Source organism: Dermacentor albipictus, chromosome 2, assembly GCF_038994185.2.
Source record: "Dermacentor albipictus isolate Rhodes 1998 colony chromosome 2, USDA_Dalb.pri_finalv2, whole genome shotgun sequence".
Classification (NCBI taxonomy): Eukaryota; Metazoa; Arthropoda; class Arachnida; order Ixodida; family Ixodidae; genus Dermacentor; species Dermacentor albipictus.
In genome coordinates this window covers 54,669,835-54,685,668 of record NC_091822.1, presented here as the reverse complement: position 1 = coordinate 54,685,668, position 15,834 = coordinate 54,669,835, and the positions used below count along the sequence as shown (strand labels likewise).

General features: G+C 49.1%; 1 protein-coding gene across 1 annotated transcript; it reads left to right on the top strand.

Moving 5' to 3' along the window:
• The first annotated feature begins 3,412 nt into the window (after positions 1–3,412).
• Positions 3,413–12,837, top strand: LOC135901856 (uncharacterized). The gene is made up of 4 exons (XM_065431689.2): positions 3,413–3,528; positions 6,283–6,406; positions 11,080–11,180; positions 12,554–12,837. The coding sequence occupies exons 1-4, from the start codon at positions 3,505–3,507 to the stop codon at positions 12,737–12,739; spliced, it is 435 nt and encodes a 144-aa protein (XP_065287761.1). The 5' UTR covers positions 3,413–3,504; the 3' UTR covers positions 12,740–12,837.
• Positions 12,838–15,834: the final 2,997 nt, after the last annotated feature.

Genomic DNA, 15,834 nt, shown 5'->3' with positions numbered 1-15,834 from the left:
AGCGCATCACCAGTGATCGCTAATAACCGGGCTAGATCGGTCAACAGCGGTAATCAAAGAAATAGTCACTTGATGACAACTGGAATGATATCCATGACGATGTACATAAATAAATGCTGCCGCTGTCATATAAGACAAAGCGATTTGTCGCCACTAGCAACTCAGCCCTACCGCTCGTAGTTATCATAAATGAGTCGCAGTTTGGATGATTTTTCATTTTATACCCCTGACGCAATGCTGCATGAAAGTTAGACTCGGCGGTATCACGTAGCGAGGATATTTTAAAATTCTTATTTAATTACAATGCGAATGACACCAATGATGACGTGCACGAATAAAAACTACCATTGTACAGTTAAATAACGGATTGACTAAAACTGTTGGCTTCATCATGCCAATTCCCAGCCAGTCTCGTTGCTGAATCGCTCCTTTTATGGCATTTCATTTGATATTCATGACATTAATGGTATGTAAGACCAAGTGAACCTAGCACAGTGTGTTAGTAACTAGTGATCCCTAATAAATGCAGTCATATTAGTTAGCTGTATTGTGTAATTACTTAGTACATTGCTCAATAATGCAGTATAACTGCAGGTTGGTTTTTATGAGTTAAGCTGGAACATAATGTCTGTCTTTCTAAATATAAAATAAAACATTTTACCATGCGATGTGGGGATGCGCGACCCTCGCGCTTCCCCTGATATCTTGTTTTCCCGCATAGGCGGTCGGAGTGGTACAAGAGCGGTGCGAGAGATGGCACGAGTGTCGCGCCGCTGTGGGGTTACTTGGATGCGGGAAGACAAGGCGCTCTCTCTTGGATTCGAGATCGTCAAGCGGTGCGGACGTGCCGTGCCGCGCGTGCGCCGACCCATGCTTCTGCGAGACCGTCTCGCGTGGCCGCCTTGGAATGCGCCACCGTTCGCCTGACAGTACGCGCGAACGACCAGGCGTTGGGATCCAGCATGGGGCAAACCTATTCGCTCGCTATGCGGTCGCGGTGAGTCGGACTTCTAGATTTGTCGCGCGCCCATCGGCATGTTTTGTGGATAGCAACTCGGCTAGCAGGCATTGATCTATGAGAGGTGCAATAAATGACCTTGTGACTGTTTGCACTACTGTGTTGTCGTTCCTTTGTCCCAAGAGTACGGGTTGGAGAACCCCACAGCGCCGAAACCTTACAAAAATTGCACGCGCAGCCTGGCTTAATGCTTGGGCGCCACTCCATAAAGCCATGTGGTGCACTGCTTCTTGCAAAATCTGATCGTCATCTTTCCTTATACGTCAGGGCGCGAATGTGCGTCAAGGCTGCACGTTCGAGCGCACGAGTTTTAACTCGGTCGACGAGCGCTTTCCCATCATGACATTCAACGGACGAATCTTTTGCTCCTGTAGTACTGCTTCACCGCATAGACACCGCATTCACCGCATATATGAGCTGTCAGTTGCGTTCCACCGATCCCGCTTTACTTGAGCTTCCCATTTCTTTCTTCACTCCGAGTCCCGGGAGAAGCGAAACCAACACAGGCCTTTACGTGTTGACCCGGAGCACACTGGCACACAACAGCCCGTCATGATGGCTCAGTGGACTTGACAAGCTTGTCAGTCATGCAGTCGAACACTGTCAAACACATTGAACCACCAGCGAGTGCCTCGAACAACGCAAGCTCAGCTGTTAGCACCGTTCAACTGCGACCACTCTGACCGCCCGCCGTGATCTAAAATGGCGTCGCAGCGAGAAAGAGGCGGCGTGGGGGTAGAGTGTACTAGTGGGGGTGGTCAAAGGATGGCACCACCCTGAACGGCGGCGCTGGCATCGAGGCACCCTAGCGATGCGGCGGAGGCGAGCGCCATCTGGAGGTATTGCAAGGAACCGGGCACGCCGCCTTAAGGCCTTTGAAATTTGCGCGCGCCGGCGCGCGATAATCTTGGAGGTCATGGCAGCTCTATGAGTGGCAGAAACGCTGGAAAAGGGGCTTACGTTCTGAGTTTCCGCGTTACAGAATTATGTTTTCTCGTATATTACAATCCGACGCTAGCATGTCTGTAGGTTTTGTGTAAGTCGTACTTTACCATTTGTCTGACGTATTTCACCTTGAGAAATTCAATTAGTTCAGTAACTTCCTTGCGCTACATGGAGGGCCTGCGTGATTGGGAGTGCGGGGTTCCAAGTGACTTGTGCTGATACGATGGCCGACGCTGGATGCCGACGCCGAATTTTCTGCGACACGTGGTTGTCGCGTTAATACCGCTCCGTTAGTTCATATTCAGAAATTATGCGCTGTTGCGCGTGCGGCGCGCGCTGCAGCTCACCGCTGGTGGCATGCAGCTGTGGCGCTGAGGGAGGCCGAGGCTGAGCGACGACGTCGGCAAAATCCTGCAACGTAAAAGCGCGACGCGGACGCACACGTCGTGCCCGCCGTGAGCATGTGGCAACGTGGGGATGCGAGGCGAACACAAGGCGGCAACGCCGACGAGACCGCGCACTTCTAACCGACGCTGCTCGCGGTCATCCAGTTTCCTCCGTTCGTGTGTCTACACACGCCACACCAGATGTGTTTGCTTGGTCAGGTGGCGTTCGCTGCAATTCATACTGCCACTACAGCTACGAGCCTTAAACTTCGTTATTCTAACATTAAAGGGAAAATGAAATACCCACCCAATCGTAGCAATTGCTCCAAAGGAAACCCTACGGGGTCCTCGAAAGTTAAACCTTGCAGCTGAAGAAAAATTCCTCCTGGGCCTCGATCCGGGGACCGCCGCCTCTCCGAGGCTGCTAGCCGCTCTGCCATCTGAGCTAACCAGGCGGCTGGCAGATGGCAGTGTGATTTCGAATTGGCCACCAACTATCTGAATCAAATGCAGAAGTTTGAAATAGCAGTTCAGCGGAAATCCGCAAGCTGGAGAGAAGTAATTTAATAGAAAATGAGACATCCACCCAGTCGTAGCAATTGCTATGATTGGGTGGATGTCTCATTTTCTCTTTAATTGCTTTTCTCCACCTTACGGGTTCCCACTGAGCTATTGCTTCAATATTCTAGCATGTTGCTATCGCATTCATTGCTTCGCGCTTACGGCGAGACTGTGATCTTCTTTTTTTCTTAAACGTTGACAAATTTTTCGCTAGGAAACTCTTTGCGTGCTTCTACTTATATCTAAAGCCCGTGTTAAGTAGAGAGGGAGAAGGGTGTCGACAAAACGAACCACGCACATAAAAAAAAACAGAAAAACCCCTTTCGCTGTTAAAAACCAACCATCGCTTGTTTTATTTTTTACAGGAGTGGCGTGCCATCCGGCAACAGCTTAACCTAAGACAAGAGCACGTAAAGTACGTAAGGTTTGGTCACACCCCTGCGTCATGAGGCTCAGGCTTCTCGAGATGTATTTTCTAGCGATCTATATATTTCATGCACAGAGAGAAGTGCACGCGTACACACGGGTGGCGCTTGGCGCTGTTTTGTACGCGAAGCGAGGCCGAAGAGGAAGAAGGGACCGGCGGGCCTCAAGATGGCGGACCAGGCGACCGACACGGTGAGTCCCCGTCTCCGCTGCCATTTATGCAGAGGCGCCGCGGGCAGTCACGCCGATGCTAGTCCCTACTGTACCGCGGCGCCTACACCTGTCGAGCTGTGCCTGAGTGAGCGAATACTTGCTCCGTACCGTGGGATCCAAGAGCACAACTCTTAGAATGTGCTCCACCCGCTTATGCCGTAATTCGCTCCTCCATGGGCAACAAGCTTTGAGTCGTCGCTTGCCCAACATGGTCTTGCGAGCGGAACGAACAATTTTTGATGCAAAAGCATCAAATGCCTCATTGAGCGAAAAAGCCGGCTTCTGTAGCGGCGAAACGGCACCTAAATTCCCATAGGCTGCAGCGGCCGCGTCAGGTGCGCGCCTCGACTGAGTACAGCGGGCGAAAGGCATCGCTTGCTGCCGCACCAGGTTTGTTGCGTGAGGGTGATGGGCATCGCCGCGACGCCACGTCACCCTCGCTCTCTGAAGCCTGAGTTACCCGCGCGTTCATCGTCCGAGCAAGCCCTCGCCTGTGTTGTAACTTGGCCGCGGTAATTGCTATAAAGAAATTAATGTATTAAAGCAGAATAAGTTCGATACGAAAGCCGTCGGCGGTAACGCGTTTTGCACCTACGACCCCTCGCTCAGCAGCCGAATGTTTTAACCCCTGCGCTAAACCAGCGGCTCCTTGAGAGCAGGCCTGTGCACTCCTCTTTATGACATCATCCTACTTGGACCGAAATTTCCATTGCCAAGCCCGGCTTGACGAAAGCGCTGTCAAAATCACCACAGCTTACTCGGGAGCATCCATATTAAATTCTATGGCAGTCGGGCAAGGCAGCATGACGTCATGGATCGAAGTGCGCGGTCCTTGTGGCCAAGCGTCTCAACGCGCTCCCTTGCCAGCGAGGAGTCCATAACTCGAAGGACTGCTCAGCGGCGTTCAATTGAACATGAATGCTTTCGCATTCACAAGTCCTAAGATCCTAAGATGTGCTTAGGTGTCCTAGGATTTTTCGGTATCACGTGCTGCAATTTCACCTTGGCAGATTCACCGCTCATTTTGAGGCACATGTGTTCGGCTCCTGACCAAGGATGTTTAATATATCTGGAGTGGAGAAGGCGTCCTGAAAGGGAATCGAACACCGCCGCCATCTTACTCGGAGCATGAATGCTTGAGAGCAGGAAGCACTTTTTTTTTTGCTTTCTTCGTCTTTCGCCGTACGTATATTACCGAACGACTATCTTCGCGTGACTGGTTTTAGAAGGAAACCTGAAGGCCGTGGCACAGTTTATTGGAAGTCATGGTATCGATACTAAAAATAATGTAATACTTTGCTAGATACGACGAGCTTTTATTTTGCTATTACCCTAGCGTTTATACGATAGCAAAACCAAAGCACTTAAGCTATGAGCGATCTCAAGCTGGCGTGGCAATCTTTCAGAGGTGAAGTTAGGGCAGGCATCTGCTGGCAAAAAGATGCCTGAGCTGCAGCTCGAGAATACTTGTTAAAACCTCCTTGCCCCTGGCGCCTGACTGGTAACCGACGTGCCAGAACGTGGGAGCGCGTGCTCTTCTCGTATGCCCACGGTAACAGGGTCGCCCACGGCCGCACTTCATCGAAGCAGCGCGCAGCACACGGTCTTCCCGCCGACCGCGTTCTCCAGTCTTTCGATTCCATCGCCCGATTCCTGCTGCTGCAACCAGCGGCGCGTGGTCCTTATGCCGTAGCTCGAACGCGTTCGGCGGGCATCTGAGGCGACGCTACACGGACGAGTTTTCAGTGCTGGCCCCTCGCCAGCGCCCGAAGAGCCCGCAATTCAAAGAAAATGTTCGTGGAATATATATATATATATACCGGTTTCTTCACGCCAGCGTTGTTCACAAACTGAAATGAGGTGCCTTGCTGGAGAGAGCACATTTTTAGTCGTATTTTCTTCGCATATAATAATAATAATAATAATAATAATAATAATAATAATAATAATAATAATAATAATAATAATAATAATAATAATAATAATAATAATGAGAGTAAGGAGACCCGATATCAATATGCAAAAGCGGGACTACCGAAGTCACACGTGTCCTGGCTTTGGGTAGCAATATTAGGCAGCTGCGCGTGCGCAAAATATTAAGAACCGTGTGATCATTATATTCAGCCTATTCACCCGACTTTAGAAACAAATGAAACTGATGTTTGCATATACTGCCTCTATGCCTGTATCTCTTGCAAGGGGCATGCGTAAGGGGCGTGGGCGAATCAAAGAAAGCCGGCAGATCGCGTGCCCAGCGGGTATCAATGTTATGCGAAACAGCGTGCGGGGAGCCTGCCAAGCTAACGAAACTAGTGTGAAAGCACCAAGACGTAGACGGCTGTTTCATTACCTACATGACACGCGTGTAACGACATTCATGTCATGATCTAACATTTGTGTTCGTCATACACTCTTATCATACTATGCCAATTTTGGTACATACCAAGTTAACAAAACGACCATGAGAACACCAAGAGGGAGGCGGCTAGATAGATGGATGCTGTCAAAATGGGAAATGTTCCCCAGTAAATGCTTCCCATTTAAAAGAGAGGGTGTGAATTGCACCGTCACCTCCCCCCCCCCCCCCCGCTCCCTGGCAGATTGAAAACCCGGTGCCTGTCTACACACGATTCAGTTCGTCATGTGTAGTTGACGAGTCGCGCGTAAACTTGCGACAGATATGTGGGCGTGACGTGCCGCTTTACTCCTCATTCGCACACTGCTCCTCGGCAGGCGTGCGTCGACGTCCAGCAGCGCGACGGTGGCGCCGCCTCGCCCAAGCACGTCCTCGCCAAGCCTGGCGGGTCGCCCTTCTTCCAGGAGGGCCACATGAACGCCGGGGAGCAGCACTCCGAGGGTACGTCATGCTGACAACACGCTCGCTGGCTCGGCCCCGCTATATGGCGTGGCCCTGCTGAATGCACGGAGTCGCGGGTTTGAATCCCTGCTGCCGCTGCTGCGCTCCCATGACATTGGGGCCCATGTAATATTTTTTTCATAGCTGTGGTGCGAATATTCGAAACTTCGAATACGAACTGTATAGCCTGTGCTATTTGAACTTTGTATATATAAACCTGGTATATATAAGGGATGCGAACACGAGTCTCGAGGGATACAGAAAGATGGGCGTAAAGTCTGCTCCGAGTGTTTATGTTGCAGGGTAGCTGCGCAAGGCACCATTTCGAGGGCGAACGCTCGGGGCCGATAACTTCCGCTCAATAGTTTCCAGTCATTCAGTAGGGATGGCTCACGCGTAGGTTGTCCTTGCACGAAGTTGTTCCGATTCGTTATTTCTTTAGCCTCACCATGTTTTGCATTCTTTTAATATAAACGTAATGCTGTAGCATCATACTTTTCTTTAGCGAACCCAACCCTGTACGAGCGTGTTGTGAGACGCGTTAAACATCTGGTAACGTTTTGTTACCTTGTGTCGCCACAGCCATTGTCATGGTTCCCCAGATGATTGAAAGCACCAGATGATTGAAACCAGTTGTTCGTCACTGGAAAGCTGCTCAGTTGTCCTGACGTCTAATTGCCAATGGTATTACGTGAACATGTTAGTCTATATACAAGTCTGATTTCATTTTTTTTCACCGGGCTGTGAAAACTTCCTATTTCATTTTGCTTTCGAAATGAGAAAATGTTCGACATTCGATTCGATGTTTGATAGTCTTTTTTTCTCGAGCATTCGTATTCAATTCGATTTGAAAATTTCACTGTTCGAACAGCCTTGAATTTCTACCTTGTCATGAAAGTTTCTTCATATAGCACATCTCTGCAGAACTGCTTCGCCATATTTAAAGTCGTGGGGCTTTGAGTGTCGAATAATTCTGCGGCATCACTCTGCCACGTGCTAGACCCTGCTGTGGTGGAGTAACCGCCCTAATGATGCTTTCATCCCGGGTTCCATCCCCCGGACAAGGAAGAATTTTTCTTCAACGGCGAAGCTTTCTTTACAAGATAGCCGTGGAGGCTTCCTTCACAGCCGCGTAATGCTCTCGATAGTATGACGCAATTTACTAGGAGGTGTTCGAATAGCGAAATTTTTGATGCGAAGTGAATACAAATGTTCCAGAAAGAGTGCATTCTGATATCTAATCGAATACCTGATATTCACAATTTTGAGACCGAGTGAAACATAAATCCTCAGAATAAAAACGTAATTTTCATTACTTGATCCATCGATGCCATTAACATGATGGTAGGTCAACTGAGAAGTTTGTAAATGAAATACTGGAAATGTTATCGTGTCTTTTGTACCATGACACGACCATAATAATGATAATAAGACAACTGTACGTCGCCGCATGTACGTAGGGTTGCCAACGGTCCCACATTAGGTGGGACAGTCCCGACTTTACCCATTCGGGACGGCCAAATGTCCCAACTCTTGTTTTTCTTTTTTTACTGACTATCAATCAATATACTAGATTTTCTTTTCATAGTGCGCGATAATTCGCTTGAACAGCTTTTTCCTGCATTGCCGTAAGCAAAAGGGGGGTTTAGTCTCTTGTCGTAGTTCTAGTTCTGTTGTATGCCATATGACCTTTCGCAATCCCTCTATCTATGTTTGGGTTCCGTGTTAGCTTATCCGGAAACTACTGCACATTTCTCGACGTAAATCTCTACATAATACAATTTCTTTAAAAAATTCTGTTTTGTTGCACGTGCAAATCTCCCACCACACCCGTTGCCGACTTCGACCACTCGAGAGTTGGCAACCCTAGACGTACGTAGCAGAGTATAGTGATCGTTGTAGGAACTAACTGCAGTTACATAGCACGACATACGGGTTTAAAAGAGTCTAAGTGTGGTGCGGCTGGCCAAATAACGGGACAACAAATGGTAGGCTGCCAAAGAGCTGAGGCTTTCTCATCTAACGACCGGAAACTATATTGTGCATAAGTAATCTGCTCCATGTATTTATCCGGCATCTTCTCGTCCATCTCCGTAACAAATTTGGTCCTTATGCAGCAGAATCATTTGGACGAGTCTGATGCTGAACAGGTGTATCTTAAAGTACTCGAACGGAATGATTACTCGACAAGTTCTAATAGGAAACTCTCGAATGGAACATAGACAAAGTAAATAACGACGATTATTCGAAATTTTAAATCTTCACATTCACCTACAATTCTCCCTTTCGTGGCACCTTATCCACCTTGCGAGTTTCCACAAAACTGGTTCGCCACTGGAGCGGTGTAACGAGCTAAGCGGTGACGATTCGCCATCGCTTTTGCTTTGCCACGTGTTGTTGAACTTCTACCTTCTCTTTCTTTCTTTTATTTTGTAACTTCTTGTGTGCTTTTATTGAGGCGCCACTCGAGGTGTGAAAAATGCAGTGGCCTGGGCAGAGAATCGGAGCAAGGACCATCTGCCGCAAAGGTCGTAGTCTCTCTGAAACCCTCCTGTGCCCGCAACCACCGTGCCGCATGCCTACATTCGAGGTTGCGCAGCCAAGCCAAGTCGCAGAGAAACATTCTATGCGTGTCACCACCCTAACGAATTGCGTGTCTGCAGGACCAGGGGGGTCGTATAGTATAGCTAATCCTAAGTTGTCGGTGGGCGGGCTGTTATCTCTGACGGCATGTATTTCTTTGTAAACGTGACCAGTGGTACGTTTGCTCTGAATGTAATCTTCGGGCCTGATGAAGCACATTCAAAGCATCATAGATCACGCAAATATTTACAGGATATGTATTTAGGCCGGTTATTTTTTATATGTGAAAAAATGCGCATCTTTGCGCGAATTTTCGTGTGTAGAATGTCGAGACCAACCGTAAGCTGGAAGCGAAGGGGACAGCGGGAGCAGACGACAGAAAAAAATTACCGACGATTACGTTACTTCCTAATGCGAAATTTGAGCGCAGCAAATAAGCTGTTTCACCTTTTCGATAGATTGAGGCAAAGAAATCGAGCAACACATGTATGCGCTATCACAGAATTTTTTTTTATTTTTCACACGTATTCCTTTAACAAAGACTCCACTAACAGTTCTTGACAGTCATGAAGGAAGCTTTGTGGTCGGAGAAATAGACTGATATATGTTCGACTTGGTACACCAATGCTTGATTCTCAAAGACGAGATCTATACAAGTGCCTCGCGAGGTTGTCACAGCCGTGGGACGCGTTACGAGCGAGAGGAACGGGATGTTCTCCCGCATAAGTGTTAGGAAATTGCTGTTTGTCTTTATGTCAACATTAAAGTCCCCCACTACTAACATCGGTGTGGATCGATGGACGGTTAATGCGAGTTGCAGGAAGTGCACGACGTCTTTCGTGAGTGCGGTAGCGGACTCACGAAAGCGGTATCAGTCGGTCGCTGCTAGCGCTGGGGGGATGAAAGGGGGGCGGAGCTGGTTATGAGGCCGACGATAACGCCGACGACGACGCGAAACCCAGGAACGGACGCCAAAGAGCCATTTGTGTAGCCAGCCCTCCTCCACAGTCTCTCCTCCTCCCTTCCATCATCCTCCCTCGCCCGGAGAGCCGACAGCGCGCATGCGCGGCGGCGGAGCAGATTCGTCGGCGAGCTGGTTACGAGGCCGACGACGACGCCGACGACGACGCGAAACCCAGGAACGGACGCCAAAGAGCCATTTGTGTAGCCAGCCCTCCTCCACAGTCTCTCCTCCTCCCTTCCATCATCCTCCCTCGCCCGGAGAGCCGACAGCGCGCATGCGCGGCGGCGGAGCAGCAGATTCGTCGGCGAGCTGGTTACGAGGCCGACGACAACGCCGACGACGACGACGACGCGAAACCCAGGAACGGACGCCAAAGAGCTGCGCTCTAAAATGAGGCGGGACTCATATCCGTTGCCTGCTTTTCGAAGTCCCGGGTCGAGCTATATCCTAGACTTTCTAAGTGAGGACCGCGGGCGATGGGGCGGTGGTGGTTTTATGCGAAGCATATTACGAGGGCTCAACCCAGCTCCTCAGGCGCGGCGGTGACCATGAAATCACGTGACACCGTGACGTCACGACAGAGGAGAAGTGGCTTTGGCTCAACTCTTGCAAGACGGGCTGGGTGGGAATCGAACCAGGGTCTCCGGAGTGTGGGACGGAGACGCTACCACTGAGCCACGATTACGATGCTTCAACGCGGTACAAAAGCGCCTCTAGTGAATGCGGTGTTGCCTTAGAAACGAGCTGTTTCTAAGGCGTGCGTCTCTTGCTCAGGCGCACATTTCGTTGCCGCGCCGAACGCTGCTTTGCTCGACGCTCACCGCGTCCAATGCGGGGCGCGTAGTCGCTGCCCTGTAGCCCATTGTCTTACACCCCTTGGCGGGTCGACGGGAACGCTGTCGCGTTCCACTCTTGAAGGCGAAGAAGTAATGCATGAGTTGTTTCTTCGTCTAGCCGAACCAAATATAGCCAAGCAACAGCAGTTCACCAGGCTAAACAGTGGTTCAACAACTAAAATAAAGGCTAGTATGCTTCGCATCCTGGGCTTAACCTTACCTAAGCCACAGCCATTTTTTTTCCGTGCGTCTGTAGGACTAACTTGCGCCGCATCTCCGCGTGCGCGCAGAGCTGGCCAAGATAATGGCGAAGATGATGAGCCGCTCGCCCATGGAGATGGGCCCCGACGGAGGACACCTGCCACCGGACGATGTCGCCGGCTCGCAGAAGGTACGCGTCTGCTGCGCCGCCTGTCTCGCGCGTCAACGCTGTCAGAGAACTGTGTGGGCCGGGTGCCGTTCTCGACGTTGTCGAATTCCGCCACCTTGTCAGCTCTGCTACGGCCTCTCCGATAGGCTCGAGGCGCCGGCCGCATCGCAGAATTTGACAATCTAGGGCGGAATTTGACGGCGTCAAGAATGTAACCCTTGGATGCACAACGTCTCTTACAGCGCTTCCAGTATGCTGTCTCATCAACTCTGTGCAGGGCAACTGATATTAAAGATCGCTCCAGCCAATCAATAGCGACAGCCGGACGTTTCTATAGAAAGAAGGAGGGCTAGTATAGTGTGCCATAAGGTTATACAGACTTCTCTCGCAGCTGGCATTCGCGACCCCTTCCCCCCCCCAAAAAAAAAGACATAGTGCATCAATTATAAAAGGAAATTATATGTACGGTCATGCAATTCAATGTAACGTCAAGCCATTTACGCGGCAAAGTGTGCTTCACCTTTGACAGCCGAAGCACACGCGATTCACAAAGGAGGCCGTGCATGTTTGAGCACGGCTTCGATAGCTCTAAGCAAAAAAGAAATCGCATTCTTATCAAGTGCACTGCAGAGCATTCCTGAGGGAAAACCAGTTTTCTTTAATCGATGATTAACCCTCTAATGTAACACATTTTATAACTTATTTTTTTAACCTTGTCGATATGCTCGTCGCATGCGGGGCTCTGTCCCGGTTCTATATCTTGCCTTATTGCAATAAAGACAACGTTGTTAGGCGGCGCATCTGTTGTTCATCTTTCAATGTCCTCGTCGTATACGCGCTCTTTCTCTTTCCAAAGGCGCTGGAAGAACTGCACGACTGGGCCTACTAATCGAATTAAGTCCTCTTAATTGCATATCTATATGCGACTGCCCGCACTATGCAGGAGGAAAAAATCAGACTATAGGAGGGTCCGTCACGACAGACGTTTGAAACCTAGTGACAAAAAATACAAAAGAAAGGCTCTTGGGAAATAGACCCCACGGAATGACAGAAAATCGGTCATTCTCAGCCGCCAAGCGCGTGGAAAGTATGCGCGGATAGTAGAGCGGAGAGCAGGTGACGAAGGCCCATCGTGACGATGGGCTTTTTGCTAAGAGCTACCGCGAACAAAAGAACGTCCGAAAAGGTCAGGCAACCACGGTATAGCCTATTTCCCAAGATTCAACGATCGCCTCCGAAAAAAAAGACCGGGCGCGATCGGAAGAAGTTCGCTCGCCGAGGCTGCCTGGCGTCGCGCTCAGTCTGCCCCGAGTGCCGCACGAATTCGTTCTCGCGCACTTCTCTGACGTCGCGTTCGGCTGCAAATTTGGAGCGCGGTGACGCGTCCGACGCAGATGCGCGACCTGCTGGCCAAGGCCGAGCATGGCGGGGAGGAAGACGGAGACGCCGCCGTGCAGCGCATCGAGGGCCTGGTGGCCCAGGGCAGGGACCTGCTCGAGCAGATGAACGACACCCTCAACACCCTGCTGGCCGCCGAGCTGCACGGCGCTGGCGCCGAAGACGCCGACGTCTCGCGCTGAGCTCGTCGACGGCGACGACAGCGCTGCCTCCGGCCTCCGCTCGGGCCACCGCGGGGCACCTCGCGCAGAGGCTGCAGAAATACACGGTTCTCTGTGGTCGAGCGCGGTCAGTGTCTTCTTCTGAGATTTGGCCAAACGTATACGGCCGAATCAAGCTGTGTTCGTTGGTGACTACCATTTCCTTTAACGATGCGCTTAGCGCACTACCGGCCGATTCCGGCCGTCGGATGACAAGGACGACAACTTGGAGTATGCTAAAATGAAGCTGGAGAACGAGTACCGCGCAACGAGCGGTCGAGCGGAATAATCTAGGCGTAATCTCGAAAGACAGGAAGACGGCGATCTTGATTACAGAAGTAAAGTGTCTAGCCGATATTCTATAGTTGACATTAAGAAGAACGAAAATGAAACCGTGTAATGCGTAGGGAACATGTGTGATGTCTGCCCGACTCTTGGCCAATCCCCGTGAGCGAGTATGCGCCAAACACATCAAGGTCGTCATCATCATCATCATCATCATCATCATCATCATCAAATAACCGGTGCACCATAAGAGTTACAGAATGTGTGCAAGAAAGGGTTCAGAGTGCGGGTCAGCTGGCACAAGATGGGTTTGATTGGAGATCGCCGGTAGAGGCCTTCATGCTGCAGCGGCCATAATTGGGATGATGATGATGATGATGACGACGACGACGACGACGGTGATGATGTTAACATGCACGTTTGATGCTTTGTCCCATACCATTTATCACAATTTTCATGACAAGGTCCAAGTGCTGCACTTTGGTTTCTTTTTTGTACTACGCGACGCTGTGCGCGGCACAAATACGCGAGATTCAGTCAGCCATTCTTTTCGTACATTTAGTGCTTGAGCTCCTGGTCCTTTCCCTGTCTAAATAATATTTTAACTCGATCAGACACCTCCAATTGCCCCGGTCTTACGTTGAACCACATGCACGCGGCACCCACAAACTTCCTAATCTCAATATCCGTTTGTAATAATGGTATGCAACAGAGAAGTTACTCGTAATACTCCGGAGCAATTACTTTTGCGAGTTTTATTTACAACTCCCCCCCTCCCCACTGAACGCTTCTACAACTTACTCATCTACAACGAAATGACATGTATAACGAAACTATAGCTATGCCCTGGCTCTATTGTGATTCCTACAATGTGCGACCTTTACAACGAAGTGCCTGTACAACGAACGATTTCGGAAGCCCCAAGCACTTCTCTTATCAGGGCGTCTGACTGTACTGAATTCCTGTCAGTTTGTCTTCCATTTAGAGGATTTACATTTCACTTACACTTTAAGGACTGCAAAATGTTTTGCGGCATGAGATTCGTGAGACGATACCCTTTAATAGTGAGGTCATTCGATAATTAGGTAGAAAAGGGTTTCAGAGTTCGTTTAAGTTTGTGGCAGCCTTTGAGAACACACCAACTAGCGTGACTGTCTTACTTAAATTGTCATTTTTTTTAAAGAAAAAATCCACTTCTGACAGGATACAGAAAGTTTACTTACCGGATGTGTTCATCATTAGACAACGCGCCTTCGCGTTCAATTTTGTGAGCTTTGCAGATTAGCGACCTTCCACGATGCATTTGGTGTCCACACAGCAGCGACTAAACCTGATACATGCCTCTCATCTCTTACTTATGTTGTTTTGGATACTGTCACGTAGTAGTGATGGTGAAGAAGGCAGCCAAAGTGCGATTAACTAAACCAGCGTTTTATTGGGCGAAATCATGCCCTCAAAAGCAGGCTACACTCAAAGAACAACGATAGCGGCGAACACGCTCGGCGATCGTCGAAAATCTTATCTGCGGGTCAAGCGCGTCGGCCTTTATACATCAGTCGTCGAATGTTCGAGTGTAATCCCTGGGACCCGCGTGTCTTCCACAAAGTTCTTCACTATTCGCGTCGCGCATACATGCAATCAGATTACACAAGGTTCGGTCACAGACAGCGGATGGAACCATGGATAACATTCCAGAAACTTCCGATACATACAGGCGCGTCCGGCGCTGTGCGATAACATTTGTTAGGCGGTGAAACGCTGTCGCCCGATAAAGATAAACAAATACACGTGTCAATACTGTCGCAGCAATTTCTGAAATGTATACAGAGCAAAACAACATTTATGACATTTTATTCCTGTCAACTTTCATACAACCCTGTCCTTGCTGCGTACATGCCGTGTTTCTGACTGGCATTTTATTTCTTCTTGCGGCAGTTTCCTGTCCTAGAGTTTAAACTGACACCCGTCTTAAATTACAATTTATACTGTACACAATATTCCTCACCGTAGGAAATAAACTGCTTTTGTTAATACGTCATCTATCATAGCTACATCATTCATGCAAGAATTGCTTACGCGTTAATATAGGTAGGTGTCAATGTGACACATCTGCTCAATTAACACGAAAGCAAGCTGTATACGTATCGTCGCCAGTTGCATGATTGGGTGTAATGAATGACATATTTATGAAAAATATGGCATTACTGCCCGTTATGCTCTGCCAGATGCCTAACCATCAGCTCCTGTACACCTTTGTGCTACATTAGTGCATCGTAAATTACTGACACGCGTCTGTTTGGTCTGAAGAACAACTTCCTATATAGGTCACATCTCCTACAACGACAAAATGACAGCTTCTTCTTCCGCTGCTGAAAAATGAAAGTCATCCACGTCCGAACAACACATTTCCATCTTCTTTTCTTCTTGTGTTAAATAAAATAGTAAAAAAGAAATACTCTTCAAGTACAAAGCCTTTGAAGTACGAGTACGCTCTTCACATATAGTTTCATTTATGTTGCTCACGATGGTGGTGCGTATGTAAGCGAGATTCGTCATCGCTTTTGTGCTTCTAGTGCTTGTTCCATTAAATCTTACTTTTCTTTTTCCACATAGCCTTGCTGCGCGAGTGAGGCGGTGGAGAAAAACTAGTTTCTTAATTCGTCGGGGCTGCCCTCATGAAGGCGAGCATACCCTTGTCAAAACGCTGACTGCAGCTACATTCCTCGCAATGTCTGCGCGGCAATCGAAAACGATCTTGCCGAGTCCAATAAACTACCCTTCTAAACTCATTG